This window comes from Cyprinus carpio, unplaced genomic scaffold (genome assembly GCF_018340385.1).
Source record: "Cyprinus carpio isolate SPL01 unplaced genomic scaffold, ASM1834038v1 S000006479, whole genome shotgun sequence".
Classification (NCBI taxonomy): Eukaryota; Metazoa; Chordata; class Actinopteri; order Cypriniformes; family Cyprinidae; genus Cyprinus; species Cyprinus carpio.
The window spans coordinates 433,255-452,176 of record NW_024879154.1 but is presented as its reverse complement, the minus strand read 5'-3'; the positions used below and the strand labels follow the sequence as shown (position 1 = coordinate 452,176).

The 18,922-nt window shown below is 39.6% G+C and overlaps 1 protein-coding gene across 1 annotated transcript; it reads right to left on the bottom strand.

Annotated features, from left to right (window-relative positions):
* Window positions 1-5,415: 5,415 nt before the first annotated feature.
* Window positions 5,416-17,404, bottom strand: LOC109100323 (protein LSM14 homolog B-like). The gene is made up of 9 exons (XM_042754226.1): window positions 17,168-17,404; window positions 15,681-15,844; window positions 15,473-15,608; window positions 15,183-15,371; window positions 13,962-14,039; window positions 13,728-13,889; window positions 13,400-13,556; window positions 13,157-13,327; window positions 5,416-5,885 (listed from the first exon to the last, which is right to left on the bottom strand). Exons 1-8 carry the CDS (start codon window positions 17,286-17,288, stop codon window positions 13,165-13,167), a joined length of 1,170 nt encoding a protein of 389 aa, XP_042610160.1. The 5' UTR covers window positions 17,289-17,404; the 3' UTR covers window positions 5,416-5,885; window positions 13,157-13,164.
* Between the last annotated feature and the right edge of the window lie 1,518 nt (window positions 17,405-18,922).

Here is an 18,922-nt window from a genome sequence, read left to right as displayed (position 1 = left end):
AACAGTTTGGAGATTAAAATAATTGTGAAATAACTGTAAAAATAATAAACAGATGCGTCTCATTTTAAATTGGCCTAAACAAACCAAGATGACAAATTAATTACAGCCAGAAATTTACTTTCGCAATGATTAAGAAATGTCCAGGGCTATCTAATGAAATGGGATTACATGTAATAAAAGTGGGAGGTAAATGCTTAATAGAAGGATAGAATAGGCAGAGAAATAAATGTCTTTAGAAACTGTACCCCCAAAAAATGGCGTTATGCCCATATTGGTGCCAGTTTCTCCAATCAACAACAAACTATAGAGAAGCAACTGAATTACACTGCATACGAACCCGTAAATGGCCAATAGTATGAAAAAAAAAAAATTACAACAACCATATGGAAAAATAAAGTAAAGGCAGATCAAGAATTTGAATGTTATAAAAAGAAGGGAACTATTGACATAGGAAAATTAAAGGAAATGCCACAAAAGTAAAGATGATTAGTAATTGAAAAAAGAAGGCCCACCACTTATATTTGATGAAATTGATATTGCATTGGCAGACATATAATGTATATGTGGATTACAATAAGGCCTCTTGCCAACATTACCAGATAATTGTTCAGGATTATGTACTAGGGTTATGCTGACACATAAAATGTGTCATATCTCTCTTGAAGAGGAAATAACAAATGAAGAACAAAAGTAGAAACAAAAGAGCAGATGAAAAAGACCCTGCAGATTATAAAAATTCAATTGGTCAACCGAAAGGCATACCTAACGCATTTAATACAAGAGATGAAGTTACATTAAGGTTTGAATCAATATTAATTTTGAATTACAAAAAGAAAATATGCATTTACAGAATTGATTAATTACATACAGTACAATCAGCAAAGATTCATTCATTATACTGATAAGGCCTTAACACTTATAGGAGAGCAATTGGATGCAACAAGCAGAATGACATAGCAAAATAGAATAGCTCTGGATTATTTGTTAACTGAAAAAGGAAAAGTATGTGTTATATTTTATATAACAGTGCTGTATTTATATACCAAATAATACTGCTCCAGAAGGAGCATTTAGTGAAGTAATGATCAAAAAAAAAAAAAAACCTAAGAATGGAAGATAAAACAAATGCTGGAAAAGATAATCAAATATGAGAACAGGAGCATAGTTAACTAAATTCGGAATGTTTATAGGAATTGCAGTATTGATAGTGAAAGTGACATACAGCCAAGTATGGCTCTGTATTTAACCCATCCAAAGTGCACACACACAGCAGCGAACACACACACACACCATGTGCACACACACCCGGAGCAGTGAGCAGCCACTTATGCTGCGGCACCCGGGGAGCACTTGCTCAAGGGCACCTAAGTCATGGTATTGCCGGCCCGAGACTCGAACCCACAACCTTGGGGTTAGGAGTCAAACTCTCTAACCATTGGGCCACAGCTTCCCTTATAGGAGGATTACTATTTTACTGTGTACTTCCTATATTGAGGTCACTAGTTATCAAAGCCACAATCAAACAAATGGAAATTCTTAGATGTCAAGATGATGGGAAATTTATTTTTGAAGTTAACCAAAATGGCCCTCTACAATGCGCAAAGGATCTGGACTGAAGATCAACTATGCTATTTTTGTGATGTTACATTTTTTTTATGTTTTAATGTTTATTCCTCTTGGATTCTACATAACTGTAACAACCACAGGCAAGTAATGAACGAACTGCACGCTCATGCTTATAACATTGTTTTATCTTAAATGAGAGTTTAGGGATACGGCATCTTTTACTCCCTCCTTGTCAAGTGTAGGGGGAAAGGTTTGGTCCTGCTGCTCGACCAGAGTGCTGTTCCATAAATCTTGTCATTGGTAATAAAACGGTGTGACTTAATTTAGTCACTAAGTAGTGATAACTGAGGAGACTGAATTGTGAAGCTGCACTCTGGGTAAAGACAAGTAAAGGTGAGACTTAGTAAGTCTCAAAGAGGGGAACATATGGAAGATTTTTAATGGTCAAAATATGAATTGTTCAAGTATAATCACTGTGAATATAACCATTTATGTATAAAGTTATTTTATTATTAAAATCATGTATCTGGCTGTGTGTAGAGGCCTGCATGAGAATGTAATGTGCAGAGGTACAGTATATGGTGGAGCTGCACACTCTATTTGGACATTATACAAAATAAATGATGAGGTCTCTTTGGTGCAGACATTACAAAAATACAGTATATGGTAAAGTTGCACTTCCTGTTTTGACATTAGACAAAATATATGATTAGGCTTTCTCATTTCACTTAAAATAAATTCTACTGCTGGGTGGCAGGCTGGAGCCACAGCCAAAAGAGGTAAAAGAGTTGATTAACAATAACCATTTGTATAAAATGTACTGAACATGAACAAACCTTCAGGAAAAACTGTATAAAAGACATAGACTCGAGAGATTGCTCTGCCTAATAGAGTCTATCTTCTGGCATCAAAACCCCAAGACTTTGAGAATGATTCCTCATAGCACCAGCAGAAGCCATGACAATATCATATCTATCACAAATGCAGTATGGAGTACCTCAAGGCTCAGTACTAGGGCCGTTACTTTACATGTTAACCCTACGAGATATGATTAAACACGGTATTAGCTTTCACTGTTATGCTGATGACATTCAGCTCTATATTTCTTTGCAGCCTGGCGAAACATACTAATTTGAAAAACTAACGGAATGCATAGTCAATATAAAAAAAAAAACTGGACAAAAAATAAATTCTTACTGCTAAATTCTGAAAAAAAAACAGACGTGTTAATTATCGGACCTAAAAACTCTGCATGTAATAACCTAGAACACTGTCTAATACTCGATGTCTGCTCTGTCAATTCTTTGTTATTAGTTACCTAGGTACAATGCCGCATTGGGCTAAAACAGCTGCGGGCCCCCCCCAATCCTCATCTGTCAAACCAAAAAGAAATGTCATGCACGTTACACAAGTAAATTTTACCACTATGGAATTGTGATTGCTGTGACAGGAGGAGCAAATGACAGACACAGTGGGTGTGGCATCAGGGAATAAAGTGTCCAAAGGGGAAGAGTGTCCAAAATAAACAGGGAATCTGGTGTCCTCGTTGTGCTGCGGGGTATGTGACGGGCAGGTAGTGTTCAGGAAGGAAGGGTCCAGGTAAGGGGCGGAGTCCGGCAGCCGCATGCGCTCCCCTCTTCGGTCCAGGGTGCGAGGGGTGGCGGCTTCTTCCAGCGGCGGCATCCATCTCACTGGCCGCGGCACTTGAAGGTACTAGAGGCCCGGCATTCTGGCCTGAGGCCTTGTAACTGGTGCAGTTCTCATCCGGAAGCTCATGTCTCTGGCGGCACTGGAGTCCCTCTACACACCCTTCCTGGACCCACGAGGACACCACCATGCATGCACGGGGAAGAGACCGGTCTCTCGAGGAGAGACGCGTTTGGCATTTAAACAGTGGAGGTGATGGGGCTCCATTTGCATCGATTGTGCCCCATCACATGCCGCCAACCCTGGCTCTTACAGCGCCCCTCCTCTCTTACACACCCACCCGTCGGGAGCCTGGTGAAGGACGGCGATTAAGGGATATGGTGACAATGATAATTCGGGGGAGGCAGCCGACTCGTCACACTGCACATAGGTGTAATAATTTAGGAGGTGTTTATACTGTGAAATTACATGCATACAATTTGTCATAACATTTGAAAGCACAAATGAACGTCTATGAAACTTTGTTCAATAAAGCCGATTTTAAACAATGGCACCTAAAAAATTTTAACTATTTTTAATACATAGATTATGGGGGACAAGAAATGACTTAAGTATAAATAAATACATAAATGCAGAAATAAAGTAATAAATATATGAAGAAATAAATATAGAAATACATAAATGAAATGTATGCATGAAAATAAACATTATTTTAATGAAAGAGAACACAGAGTGTGGGCTGCTTTAAGTAAACAAAATAAACTTTCAATAACTAATCCCAAAATAAATAGCCCCCAGTTTCACAGACAAGGCTTAAGCCTAGTCCCAGACTAAAGTGTAAATCTGAGCTGTTTTAACTGAAAGAAACTTGCACTGACTGATCTTGAAATATATCAGTGCCTTTGTTTTGTCTCAAGATGCACACAAGTGATGCTTCTTCTAAGGCATTAAATAAAAATTACTTACTGCACTTGTGATATCGCTTTACATGTTACCCTTGGGAGATATCATCAGGAAACATGGTGTTAGGTTTCACTGTTATGCTGATGATACACAGCTCTATATTTCTTAACAGCCCGGCGAAACATACCAAACGAAATGCATAGTCAATATAAACAACTGTCGATATAATAGTCAATATAATTAATTCTGAAAAAAAAAAAAAGAGGTGTTAATTATAGGACCTAAAAACTCTGCATGTAATAACATAGAACGCTGTCTAAGACTTGATGGCTGCTCTGTCAATTCTTCATCATCAGTTAGGAACCTAGGTGTGCCATTTAATAGCAATCTTTCCTTAGAAAGCTACATTTCTAAAGTGAAAAAAAAGTGAAGTTAAGTGACATACAGCCAAGTATGGTGACCCATACTCAGAATTTGTGCTCTGCATTTAACCCATCCAAAGTGCACAAACACAGCAGTGAACACACACACACCATGAACACACACCCCGAGCAGTGGGCAGCCATTTATGCTGCGGCGCCCAGGGAGCACTTTGGGGGTTGCTCAAGGGCACCTCAGTCGTGGTATTGCCGGCCCGAGCCTCGAACCCACAACCTTGGGGTTAGGAGTCAAACTCTCTAACCATTAGGCCATGACTTCCCCTTCTAGCATTTGTAAAGCTGCAAATGTTAATCCATCCGTTTATGACCTCAAGGTTAGATTATTGTAATGCTTTACTGGGTGGTTGTTCTGCACTCTTAAACAAATTCCAGCTGGTCCAAAATGCAGTGTCTGTGATGTGTGAGATATATATACATATCTCTCTCTCTCTCTCTCTCTCACTGGTTTCTTCTAATGCATAAGTTACCATGTCATGCTGTTCCTGAGAATTTGTTTTCAGTTCAATTACAAATAAAACAATAAAAAGATGTTAACTGATGTACTCAAGTGGTGTGGATTGTGATCTTATCAGCCGTTATATTCTGACGGCACCCATTCGCTGCAGAGGATCCACTGGTGAGACAGTGATGCAATGACACATTCCTCCAAATTTGATGAAGAAAAACTCATCCTAATCTCAGAAGGCCTGAGAGTGAGCACATTAAGCATTTTTTTTTTATTATTATTCCTTTAAAATTCCTTTCACGGATCCTAAATGATTATACTTATAAATAAAATCTAAGGAATTAAAGCTCTGTAAGTCATTCAAAAAGTGCCACAAAGTGCAAATAAATAAATTCTATAAAAAGACTCTCAGAATCCTTACAATTTATTTAACCAGCATACTGGTACCTCGATCAAGCATACAGACTGAAAATGATCATTTCCTACGTTTATTAACAAAATCACAATCAAGAACAAGATCCCCTTACAATTTTACACACACGGAAAAAGGGTAATAAATAATGTATCGGGGACCACATACCATAGGCTGTTTATCTACTCCATCTAAATAGATATTCCTGTATAGCCATATAATTGGCCATACATGCAAATAAAAGTGCCATCCCAATTCAAATGCAAAAAAAACCCAAAAAACTGATCGATTATGGTGCATTCACATTAAAGTTGCAAGATTATTTACACACATTAAACAAAAAGGAAAAAGGCCATTTAAACACATGAAAAACAACAATGTAGCCATTTTTTTTTTACAGGAGAAAGAGATGACGAGAATCAAACTCAGACAAGACCAAATCAGCCATGTCCCAGAGGAAGGCAATGTATATCTGGAGGAAAGAGGTAATAAGTAAGAGTAAGTTTAAGCCAAAGTTGTAGCCATTCACTTAGAGCCAACATTTGCAATGGTGAGTGGAACTTTGATGTATCAGGAATTGATTGTGATGGTGAAAAGGGATCTGTGATGACAATCCACTGGATGGCCAGATTTCAGAGACTGAGCAAGTTTAGGTCAAAGACTGACAACACTTTATTAACACACAGGTGAATCTTTCATGTTCCTTATCTTGAGAACTGAACACATCAGAATGGTTCTCTTTTTACAGACTTCAGGCCTGTTCACACCAAGGATAACTACTAAGATAATGTTCTAAAAAACATTCTGAATATTAAAGTGTCCACACCACAGCTATAACCATAAAGGCACAGAGAAACGATATCGTTAGAATCGCTTTCAGAATGATTTTTTTTTTCCAGCTGATGAAAGATAAAAACATTGACATCCAATCAGAATCAATCCTGCCATGACAAACTGGAGAATTTAAAGCTGCAGACAAGCATGTGCTTGGAATAAACGGACCATCATCCACTGGTGTGGACACTAGGGGTCGACCAATGTGTTTTTCAAGGCTGATGCAGATTATTACAAATCAAGTAGGCCGATAACTGATATTTTGAACCGATATACTGTACATTGTCTGGTGTAAAAATGGAAATGTCAAAATTAAGAATAACAATGGCTCTGACAAAAACTGCCTTCCCTTGTGTTGGTTGAGTGTAGTACTCCCACAGTAAACTATTTTAAAGAGTTAAACTATTTATTTTTTGGCAAACAAAACGTTTACTATCCAAATTAAAACATGTAAGAAATAGCGTATTGTGTGATTATTCTTTTAAACAAAATTTGTAATTGTTGTAGCAGTCAGGGGTTAAAGCAAAAAAAAAAAAAAAGAAAAAATTCTTGACTGAATTTTTTTTCCTTAGCTAAACTCAAAAAAAAAAAAAAAAAAAAAAAAAAAAAAAAAAAAAAAAAAAAAAAAAAAAAAAAAAAAAAAAAAAAAATTTAAGGAGCACCATCTGATCAATAATCAAATTCCAGGCTCATATTCACAAAACATTTTATCTTACCACTATGGCCCCATTTACACTGCATGGTTCAAGTGACCAAATTCCGATTTTTTCCTCTCATGTGGCACAGATCGGATATGACCGGTGAACGTGTAAGCAGGAAAAAAAACGCATGGATTCCGATTTTCTCAGATCGGATTCAGGCCTCATTCATATGTGGTAATAAATCGGATATGAATCGGATACGTGCATTTGCGTGTGCCATGTAAGCAGACAAATCGGATATTCCCCAGTAAATGTGAGTCGTACTTCATTAAAAAAAAAAGTGACGTCAGCTCAGGTGGACGCCACCAACTGAGATCACATGACTTATTATAGGCGCGATGGAGGACGAAGGAGCAATGCAGAGGTTTCATGTCTTTTAAGTTCTCTTTTTTGCACCGTACTGATTTTTTTGTTGACTTTTCAAAATAGTGGAAAGCATCTGCATCCATTGTATTTCGTGCTGTTTTACTTCCTTTTCCGGGTCAGAACGTCTATGTTTGGTAGTTTGAGCAGTGTATAGTGTAAATGCAAAAATCGGATATGGGTCACTTTTAAAAGATGATGTAAGCAGGTCGTCAAAAAAAAAAAAAAAAAAAATCAGATCTAGTCAGAAAATAGGATTTGGGCATCAAGACCTGCAGTGTAAATGCAGCCTAAGAGTTCTCCTAAATAGCAGTAAAAGTTTTTAGCTAAGAGCTTTCTCTTAATACCGATTCACAAAGCTGCTGAGACAATTTTACTAAGGAATAGACAGAAGGTCTTAAGCTAAAAGTAAGGGCGGGGTTGACCTTGTTGCTATGGATGATGTCAGCATATTTACTAACTATGCAAGTCAAGTCACCTTTATTTATATAGCGCTTTATACAAAAAAAGATTGTATAAAAGCAAATGAACAACATTAATTAGGAAAACAGTGTGTCAATAATGCAAAATGACAGTTAAAGGCAGTTCATCATTGAATTCAGTGATGTCATCATGCAGCTCAGTTCAGTTTAAATAGTATCTGTGCAATAATTTGCAATCAAGTCAACGATATCGCCGTAAATGAAGGAAGGCAAGGAACCCTGCGGTGACAGTGATTGGCTGATATTTGCGGTCAGAGATTTATTCATAGAAATATCGTAGAGTGCAATATTATGTTGCCAGCTGCAAGTTTTTAAAATAAAACTGTTAATTGCCACATTCAAATAAAGATTTTGAAAATGCAGGCTAAGTGTCACTAATTAAACAAGTATGCTATATATTCAGCTAATAGTCAGCCTTGTACATGTATGCTTCAAACAATTAGTTAATATGCATTAGGGCTGCCCTCGACTAAAGATTTTTCTGGTCGACTAGTAGTCATCCATTTTAAGCATTAGTCGACTATTAGTTGCACATTTATTAATAAACTATATAAATCATAATAATGAGCCTTTAATTGCCTATATAGCCTAATAAGCACTCAAGCACACACACAAAAAAAAAAAAAAAAAAAGGCTTGCCACAACGCACCGGCAAATATAATAATTATGAATGTGTTAGGGTAAAACAACAAGTACACTGAATTAATGGTTTAATTTATTGTAATGTTGTAATTTGTTACACTAGTGCTTTCCGTTTTCGGTTTAAGAGATGAAGTCTGCGACAGTGACTCATCTCCGCAGCACCTGTATGCACATTTCATACAGATTACATAATCTGAGAATATTTGTTTTCTATTCGAATCGGTTCATTTAAAAAAAAAAAAAAAAAAAAAAAAAGTTCACTCTCTATAGATATATTTTTCATGTCTGTAATAAGGCAAGCATACACAGAGTTTTGAAGTGACGCGCTCAAGTTTACGAGTCCGAGACTGCAGAAAGCGCATCCGGTTTGCTTTCATTATTTTACAAAAGCACAGCATTTCGTTGTTATTTTGAGTGCACATGAATAAACGAGTAGTTACAGATACAACAGATGCATTACTCTTATTTGTATGACCAAAAGTTACAGGTCCTTCTCAAAAAATTAGCATATTGTGAAAAAGTTCATTATTTTCCATAATGTAATGATAAAAATTAAACTTTCATATATTTTAGATTCATTGCACACCAACTGAAATATTTCAGGTCTTTTATTGTTTTAATACTGATGATTTTGGCATACAGCTCATGAAAACCCAAAATTCCTATCTCAAAAAATTAGCATATTTCATCCGACCAATAAAAGAAAAGTGTTTTTAATACAAAAAAAGTCAACCTTCAAATAATTATGTTCAGTTATGCACTCAATACTTGGTCGGGAATCCTTTTGCAGAAATGACTGCTTCAATGCGGCGTGGCATGGAGGCAATCAACCTGTGGCACTGCTGAGGTGTTATGGAGGCCCAGAATGCTTCGATAGCGGCCTTAAGCTCATCCAGAGTGTTGGGGTCTTGCGTCTCTCAACTTTCTCTTCACAATATCCCACAGATTCTCTATGGGGTTCAGGTCAGGAGAGTTGGCAGGCCAATTGAGCACAGTAATACCATGGTCAGTAAACCATTTACCAGTGGTTTTGGCACTGTGAGCAGGTGCCAGGTCGTGCTGGAAAACGAAATCTTCATCTCCATAAAGCTTTTCAGCAGATGGAAGCATGAAGTGCTCCAAAATCTCCTGATAGCTAGCTGCATTGACCCTGCCCTTGATAAAACACAGTGGACCAACACCAGCAGCTGACATGGCACCCCAGACCATCACTGACTGTGGGTACTTGACACTGGACTTCAGGCACTTTGGCATTTCCTTCTCCCCAGTCTTCCTCCAGACTCTGGCACCTTGATTTCTGAATGACATGCAAAAATTTGCTTTCATCCGAAAAAAGTACTTTGGACCACTGTGCAACAGTCCAGTGATGCTTCTCTGTAGCCCAGGTCAGGCGCTTCTGCCTCTGTTTCTGGTTCAAAAGCACACGCCTGTGCACGCTGGCTCTGGATGTTTCTACTCCAGACTCAGTCCACTGCTTCCGCAGGTCCCCCAAGGTCTGGAACTCGGTCCTTCTCCACAATCTTCCTCAGGGTCCGGTCACCTCTTCTCGTTGTGCAGCGTTTTTTTTTGCCACACTTTTTTCCTTCCCACAGACTTCCCACTGAGGTGCCTTGATACAGCACTCTGGGAAACAGCCTATTCGTTCACAAATTTCTTTCTGTGTCTTACCCTCTCGCTTGAGGGTGTCAATGATGGCCTTCTGGACAGCAGTCAGGTCGGCAGTCTTACCCATGATTGTGGTTTTGAGTAATGAACCAGGCTGGGAGTTTTTAAAAGCCTCAGGAATCTTTTGCAGGTGTTTAGAGTTAATTAGTTGATTCAGATGATTAGGTTAATAGCTCGTTTAGAGAACCTTTTCATGATATGCTAATTTTTTGAGATAGGAATTTTAGGTTTTCATGAGCCTGTATGCCAAAATCATCAATATTAAAACAATAAAAGACCTGAAATATTTCAGTTGGTGTGCAATGAATCTAAAATATAGGAAAGTTTAATTTTTATCATTACATTATGGAAAAAAATTAACAATTACACAATATCACAAAATATCAAAAAATAACAAAAAGTATTTTAAGAGCAAATGATCGCAGCGGCGCCTCCATCTGTCATGTAGCTTCCACACGCCGCACGAACACGTGAACAGCGCAATTTTTAGATATTAGATCTAAAACATTAGATAGAGCTGGCATGTACAGTTGCTACTACATAAATATTTCAGATAAGCCATATTTGAGTTCGATGAATGTTAGATAGCATATGGATGTCCTGCCTGATGTATTATATTACAACACAGACCTGCCATTAACGTTTTGTCCGTCACAGACTGTGTGATTTCTCAACTTCATGTGGAATTTTTTTATGCGACTAAGCGACTAATACAATTTACTGATTCTAATACAAAGTCACTGATTTTATCACTGAATCATTCAATTGATTCGTTTGAACAGCTGATTAATTCAGGAATCAAGCAAGTGACTGTCTTTATGAATGGGTAATCATGAATCACTGACTCACTAGAATAGTTCAAAAACGCACTTTCATTCATGAATGAAACACCGCTGTGTTTGCTTTTAAAGATGCGGAGTGGCTGAGCAGTTACTTTATTTGGAACCATTTTCGTTGATGAAAGAGCAAACTCAGGCAGTACTTGTTTATTGAACGGTTGTTGGGCGCACAGAAAATGAGAACACAAGCGAGTCCAAGACTCAAAAACGTGCAAATTATACATTCCATCTTGTCATCGCATTATAAATGGAAATCTGTCGTAGCGACGGAAAACTTTAATCCCCGAGTAGTATTATGTATATCATACTGCACCACAATAATATATTTCTGATAATTTCTTTAAGCTAACCCGAACTTCTATTTTGACGGGTTGCCATGAGGAACTTAAGTTTCTGTAGTCTATGTAAATGAAACTGTCAAATGCTCATGAAGTGACTCTCAGCGGGAGTCAGAACAGTTCTGGAGATGATGTTCACGTATTTATGTCCTCGTGTAGCGAGACAACAGAAGCTGAAATCACCGCGAGCATCACACTTTTTGTGTGTAGAAAAAACCGTGCGTCTGTGCCATTTACATACACAGAGACACGCAGAACATGCTGGATTCATATTTAAATTGTATTTTTGTGGCTTAATATTTACAGATACTAGTCCACATTGCAACTTTAAGTGTACTGACCTACTTTTGATTAATTCACCCAAACTTTGAAATTCCGTGACATTCTGCATCATACAGTAAATTCCATTTATATGACTGGATTTCACGATTCAGTCCACGTTTTCCGCATCGTGGAAATCATAGATAATATTGAGGTGTTTTACAACTTCAGTGTAACGTTAGTAGATTGTGATTTAAGCAACGTCTGCTGCTGCCTTATCTTTGAGAGACAACTGATGTGTGATCACTGAAGCAGCTCCGGTTAGCAAGCCTTTCGGAGTGAGAGTGAATTCCAAACTGATTGGTCGGACTCGTGACTCAACAAATCAGATGGGCGGGGATTGCTTTAGGCCACAGAGTGATTAGTTCTGACAGGCTGCATCAGAGCCAAAAAGCACGTTTCAAAATTAAGTTATTTTATCAGCGAATCAGTTTTGGAAAATGATAATCAGTCAACCCCTTGTGGACACTAATATATTTATCTTTATAGCTATCCTTCTTGGACTGAACAGGCCTTTAAGATTCCAAATGACTCAGAGATATCCCACATGTTACAGTGCTGTCCAACTCAATTACAAGTAGTAGGGATGTAACGATTAACGAGCCGGTTGAAAATCGATTCAAATGTGACGTTTCAAATCGGTTGAGATGCTAAACATTGTGATTCAATTAGGGGTAGGATATGAATATCCTATTCTATGAATGCATGTCTGAGGGTAACTTACCATCTTTAGAAGAGTTTAGATGGTATTTTTCCTTTCATCTAGACTGTATAATGCATATTAAGTTCATAAGTGCAGCGTTGTAAAAAAAAAAAAAAAAAAAAATTATATATATAAAACCAGCACTGTTTTATTCACAACAGAAACCAACAAAATGCTTTTAAGCGCCACCTGCTGGCCAAGAGTGAATCTGTGTCTCATTCAGCTCATCTGCCGTTTCATGCAGATATTTTTATGTATAGTTTCACAAAACTGAAGTCAAACCATTCTGTTTTTGCTTCAAAATTATACAATCGAATTTAGATTAAAAACTGCTCATGATGCATGTATGCAGCATCTTTGTTTGGATCATGATTAAAATGCTGTGGTTGCCTAATTTTAAATGGAAAGAGCACAGACAAAGCATTATTTTGTTTACATGAACATATTTCATTTGTGTTATTTGATTTGGGGCTTGTTTTAAAATTTCAATTTAGTTTTGTTATTTAAATTATATTTAAATTGTCATTTAGCAGACGCTTTTATCCAAAGCGACTTACAAATGAGGACAATAGAAGCAATCAAAACCAACAAAAGAGCAATAATATGCAAGTAATATATTAGTATATTATAATTCACAAAGAAATGTGCAGCAAATAAACAAACAAAAAATAAAAAAACAAATAAAAAAAATAAACAATCAAAAAACAAATTCTTAAAAAAAACTAATAAAAAAAAAAATCAAAAAATTAAAAAAAGAATAGAATCATGAAATCAAAATCATGAATCGAATCATGAGTTGAGTGAATCGTTACATCCCAAACAAGTAGTTTAGCAAACAGAGCTAAATTCACTCACTTCAGGTCTCATAGCCGTCCACTCCCCACTGTTTGTGGAAAGGGATGCTGCACGGCCCCTCGGCCTAGTCGCCCTCTGACAGTACCCCGAAAACCACGGCCTCTCAGAAACCGACCGGGAACCCCAAAGGTCTCTACATTAAGTTTTCTTTCCTCAGCCCATGTGGTACTCCTGGGGGAGATAGAGAGAGAAGTTACTCAGAGGAAACGTTCCTGCTGGAAAGACAAATGGCATATACTGTACCTTGACTTGAGTTCTGAGGAGACGTTATCAAAGAAGCATTTCGCTTTATTGTAAAAGCACTTGGGCCCAAGTGGATCCTCTTCAACTGTGCCCTCATTTTCAGTGTCAGGCTTTTCCTGCTCTTTAATGCTCCTTTCTTCTGGGGTCTCTTTTGGTTCTGACAGGACAACAGACCAACACATACAAGAGCACAAAGCAAAGACATCTCAAATCACTGCATGCCCAAAAACGGCTCCAGAAAGTAAAAGGAGTAGAAAGCAGTAGAGGAAGGGCAGGGTGTGTACAGTATGTAGAATTGCACTGTTAACTGCAGAGCCTAGTCAAATACCTTGAACACTGAGCTTGCCATCAATCTCTTTCTCCAGGTCATCTTTATTAAACTGGGCATTTGCCATTTCAAAATCAAAGTCGGATTCAAACTGCAGGGTGCTGGGCTTTGCGTTGCCTACAAGGATTTGACCTCGGCCACGGTTCCTGGACCGTCGAGTTCCTGTAAGACACCCCAAATGTGGATAGGATGCTGTATTCATTTTGACATGAGAACAAACCCTTCAATCTTTACCCGGTTTTCTCCTGCTTGTTGGAGGCTTGTTCTCATCATTAGCTTGACTCGGTTCCTTTAAGGCTCCTTGCTGTGCATCTGAAATGACAGAACGGAGGGGTTCCACAGTGAGAAATCAGAACAGCCACAGGCTCAGCACCCTCCTACTTCCACTCACTCTAACAAAACTACATCCCCTCCAGAAGCCTGAGATCTTCGAGCGAGCGATGCCTCGTGGTGCCATCACAGAGAGGCACAAAATCACCTTCCAGAACATTTTCATTGATCGTGCCTGGCTGGTGGAATGATCTTCCCACCCCCAGGGGGGGGGGGGGGGGGGGGGGCTTTTCCAAAAGGATCACTTTAGCCATAGCAACTTGGGGCCTGTGCTAATACCCACGCTGCTGGTGTTGGCCATTTGAGTGCCTTGAACAAACACTAAATCCACCACATCTTCAATTCTACCACAGACATGCATTATATCAGTGCAGTGCTGGCAGCTACTTTTCATCACTTACAAAATGGAAGGAAGCACCACAATTAATATACTGTTTTCAGTTACATAGGAACTACTAAATTTAGGTTTATTTTTTGGTGTGCAACACACTTGGGCCAAATACTGGGAATGTCATGCAATCTTTGCCCTTGACCACTTGCAAGTGTGCCAGTTGGGCCAGGCCTTTGAACATAACCTGCTCTGAAGCTCCAGTGACAGCAGTGAATACACACAATATTATAGTTATAAAGCAATGAGCTTTTCACCTCACAAATCTTCTTATACACAAATCAAATGTAGAATCACACTGGCTAAACTAAACTACGTATATATTTGTATTCTGTATAACATCTGTATTATCATGACTATGAGTTTGTGCAATCATTTAAGTATCAATCAATAAATAACATTTGTTTAAAATCATAAACAGTTCTCAGTTACTGAAGCATGGACGAACAAAAGACAACATGTTGTAATATGCAAGCTACCATTAACCAAAAGGACACTGTAGCACGCCAGCCTTCTCGGCATCAGTCTCCAGGGGGACTCATGTATTCGGTGGTTGGTGCGTTCGCTGGTGGATGCATGACTTCATGCTTCACAAGTTAACTGAACTGAACGCCAGACCAGCAAAAACCATGAGTAAGCCATGTTTGGGTCGATCAACTGGGAGCTCAGGGTTAATGTGATTCTACGTTAACCTTGCTTTCTCGACAGCCCTCAGCTTTACTCCGAGAACAACTCACCACTGATGGCAGCACCGCTCTGGGCCTGGCTTCCTCTGCCGCTTCTCTGCGCTCTGCCCGTTTCTCCGCCTTGCTGCTGCTGCGCTCCAGTCAAACCCTTCTTCTGTGATGATTTTTCTGCAGGCACAGTCTGAACAGCCTGTTCAACCATTGGGCCTCTCCTCGCAGGAACGCCATGCAGACCAGACCCTCAGGAAGACAGAAAACCAGTCACTTTATGCAGTGGATTCAGCTCAATGTGTCAAAGCCTGGCCTGATGGGAGAGGTTTCAGCAAGCCACGTCAGCTTACCAAGGCCCAGAGCTGCTGCATACTGCTGGCTGAAGAGGGAGCTGGCCGCTAGCTGGCTGTATGAGGGCAGCATGCTTCTGTAAGGACTGTAGCTGCCCTGTGAAGGGTGATGAACGGACGACGTCCCGACAGACGACTAACGGAGAGAAGATTAATCAGCCCTGCCTTTTGAAATGTGGTGGGGAGACTTGATCAGAATAAAACAAACCTGAACAATAGCAGGGTCCTGAGGAAGACTATGGTGAATCTTCAGAGGCTCACAGACAGTGATATCTTTGATGTCACTTCCCCTGAAGATGATGTACTCAAAGATCTCATCCCTCGGTGGCACAGGCCGATCAGTCGGCCGCCCTTCTGTTCCAAAAGACCTCACTGACCAAAACAAAAGCTGCAGTGAGACTGCAACCTCGGACAGTCAAACTAATTTCAATTTGAAGGCTTTGTGTCACAGCCAAATATACCAACGTGATGATGGACCTTACAAGTAGAGCTCAAATTAGGCTGCTGCGATAGCAGTTACGTCACTGCACACCGCGGCACCGGCTTCTTGATTTTTTTAGATTATTAAGAAATTTGGTTCAGTTAGAAAAGGCAGTATACTTTAAAACAGAAAAACGGTTGCTCAGATCAGCAGCAGTCAGAGTTCACGGAGCACGTGAGGGGAGCGAGGCGAGAGAGCAGAGCCTGTTTCCAGACCGAATGCAAGAGCATTTGGCGATATTTTTGAGTTTGAAAAGCCTGTTGACTCTTGCCATTTATCCAAGGTGATTTTGGAATATTTCATTATTATTATTATTATTATTTGTATATTCATTTCCACGGTGTTTGCTGATATTTATTTTACACATCAAGGTGTATCCATGCCTCCAACTTTCTTATTCGTTTTGCGAACAAACGTTGTACATTTCTCATTGATTGTGTATTGTTATTTGTTTTGTTAAGAAAAAATGTTTAATGTAAAGTTACTGTTTTGTTGTCCATTCAAGCAATTGAGGTGGAATTGCCGCTAATTTGAAAGTGAAAGTTAAATGGGCTCAAGCATTTTTAAACTATTTAAAAGCGAAGGAAATCGAGGAAAGAAGGGAAAACGCCAAAGAACATGAACTTCTCTTCATTTTCTCCAATATCTCTGCCTGCTTAATTTATTAATGTTACTTTACAGTCGATAATGCTGTCCTTTGGCGCAGTATTCTACCTAATTATGATAACGAAGTGTTCTCTACTAAGTAATAAAGACAATACTACTGTACAGCGTTTTTACAGATGAAGCGGGCCTGCGCGTGAAGTCCTGAACAGGTCCTCGAGTCCCGCGCATACTCCGCTTCTAGAGCGCAGTGCTGCAGCTCAAGACTGACCGATTCATCATTTATTATCCAGTGACAAAATTCAGAAATGATCACTTTGGTACGGCAAAAATCATCATCACTAATTTGCTCGACTGTTTCGATGAACTGATGAAGAAAAGAAGAAGAAAAAACCCTGCAGCGGATCAGCAGTGGTTTTAAATTATCTGTGCACGTGATACATTATCATCACACACCTCTATATCTGATGTAATATCATTGTAGATAATTGGCTCAGAAAAACTATGCGGTTTTTTTCGACGATACTTTTTGGATGCCTATGATCAGTTCATTTCAGCACGTGGACGCTAGGATTCTGAGCCATTAAATATACTGCGGACAGGACACTCACCTTTCGTCAGGGCCACAGTGGAATTATCAGTGTCTATAGTGTACAATATTCCCTCATAGCGAATCTGAGCTTTAGAGATCAGACTGATCTTACTGCCGATGTAAGGAGTACCGCTGCTCATGATCTCAACTTCAGATGATTCAAGGGGACTCGAACACAGGCGCAATCTGTTCACAGCAACATCTGCAGCAGTGCCGCCATGATTACGCTCCTGAAGACAGAAAGCCGCGCATCATCAGCGTGCTTTAAGATGATGACTCACCCCGCCCATGATCTGACCCGCCGCACCTGTCCCGCATTTCCACTAAACTTATGCTACATCTCGTACACTTTCACAAACTGCCCATACAGCATTTGCAATTTATATAATGGATATTTAATAAATTCAGAATTCAGTCCATATAAAAAAATAAATAAAATAAAATAAAAAGCAAGAAAAAAATGTAAATAACAAACAAGAATTCTTGGGAAAAGCTCAACTTTATTCATGTACTTTGAGAAACAAGCATATGTAATAAAAGAATTACACAATAAAAATAAACAGTATTTTACAGTATTTGTAACTGACGTAGTGCATGGGGGGGTATTTTAGTCTTTTTAAGTTTATTTAAACATAGTTACAGTATAACATTTTTATTTAAAATTCTAATAAATAAACCAATTAATAAATAAACAACAAAAATATATGTGTTATTTTTATTACAACAGAAGTACTGCTCTACATATCATAAAGGGGGACAAAAAGGTGCCCAGAGTTCAGAGTGCAAAAGCTCATTTTTTCCTCAATACTGAAGCCTTTTTTCAATAACACAGTGCAACTGCACTGCCATTGGTTTAATCTGTAAACTTTTTTAAACCAATGACAGCTCTGCGTAGCTGCACGAGCCTGTGACGATGCAGCACGCCAAAGCCCGCCAAAATGGGCGGGGCGAATGGCTATATAAGCAGGCAAATCACCAGAGGAAATCAGATCTCACTCCTTCAGCAATGACTTCACTTCACGGGATCCCGACTGAATGCCTTTACAGGAACAAGCTCTTGGCATTGAAGAGGCACCGCAGCGGATCAGCTCTCGAAGACAGCCACTCTTCAGCGCCGATTTCGGGCCGCCCGCTTCTCGCTTCCGGCCGCTTCTCAGCGATCTCCTGCCGCCATCCGGTGATCACAAAAGAGCATTTCCAGCAGTTTTCACCGCTCTAAAAGAGCGATTTCTAACGCCGTTTTAACGCCAGTGGCCATGCCGTCTTTTTCCTCCCGTGAGCCTGCCAGTAAAAGATGGCGGGGAAGAGGGGCTCAGCGCCTGGATTTGGGTGAGCTCATGCCGGCTCAGCACCCGCATGCATCACCCTCTCCAATGAGAGAGCCGTTCCCCTGTCCTTTTTTCTCACGCCCAGAGCAGTGTCCCTCGGCTGAAGCGAGCAACCTAGTCTCTTTCGGCGGATTGGAAGACGAGCTGCTTGATGACTCCATGTCACTCGCGGCTTCTGAAACGGAGGATTGGGCTGGTGATTCTGACCCCACCCACTTGCCGTCACTGGAGCCCATTGACGTCAGAGCTGGGATGGATTCCGAGCTTCTCCGCATCCTCTCCAAAGCTGTTGAGGAGCTTAATCTGGAGTGGGCTCCCCCTGAAGATCCGATGCGCAGCAGGCTGGACGAGTGGTACCTGCCAGGACACCGCCAGGCCCCCCACCAGCGCTCTACTCCGTTCTTCCCTGAGGTTCATAATGAGCTGACCAAGTCTGTGGGGTGGAA

What these genes read in the sequence shown, in the direction of transcription:
- LOC109100323 (XM_042754226.1), bottom strand. Translation starts at nt 17,288, where the DNA reads ATGAGCAGCGGTACTCCTTACATCGGCAGTAAGATCAGTCTGATCTCT. An exon ending in CACTGTGGCCCTGACGAAAG is followed by an intron (nt 15,845 to 17,167) that starts GTGAGTGTCCTG and finishes TGTTTTGGTCAG; the next exon opens with TGAGGTCTTTTGGAACAGAA. An exon ending in TCCTCAGAACTCAAGTCAAG is followed by an intron (nt 13,328 to 13,399) that starts GTACAGTATATG and finishes TATCTCCCCCAG; the next exon opens with GAGTACCACATGGGCTGAGG.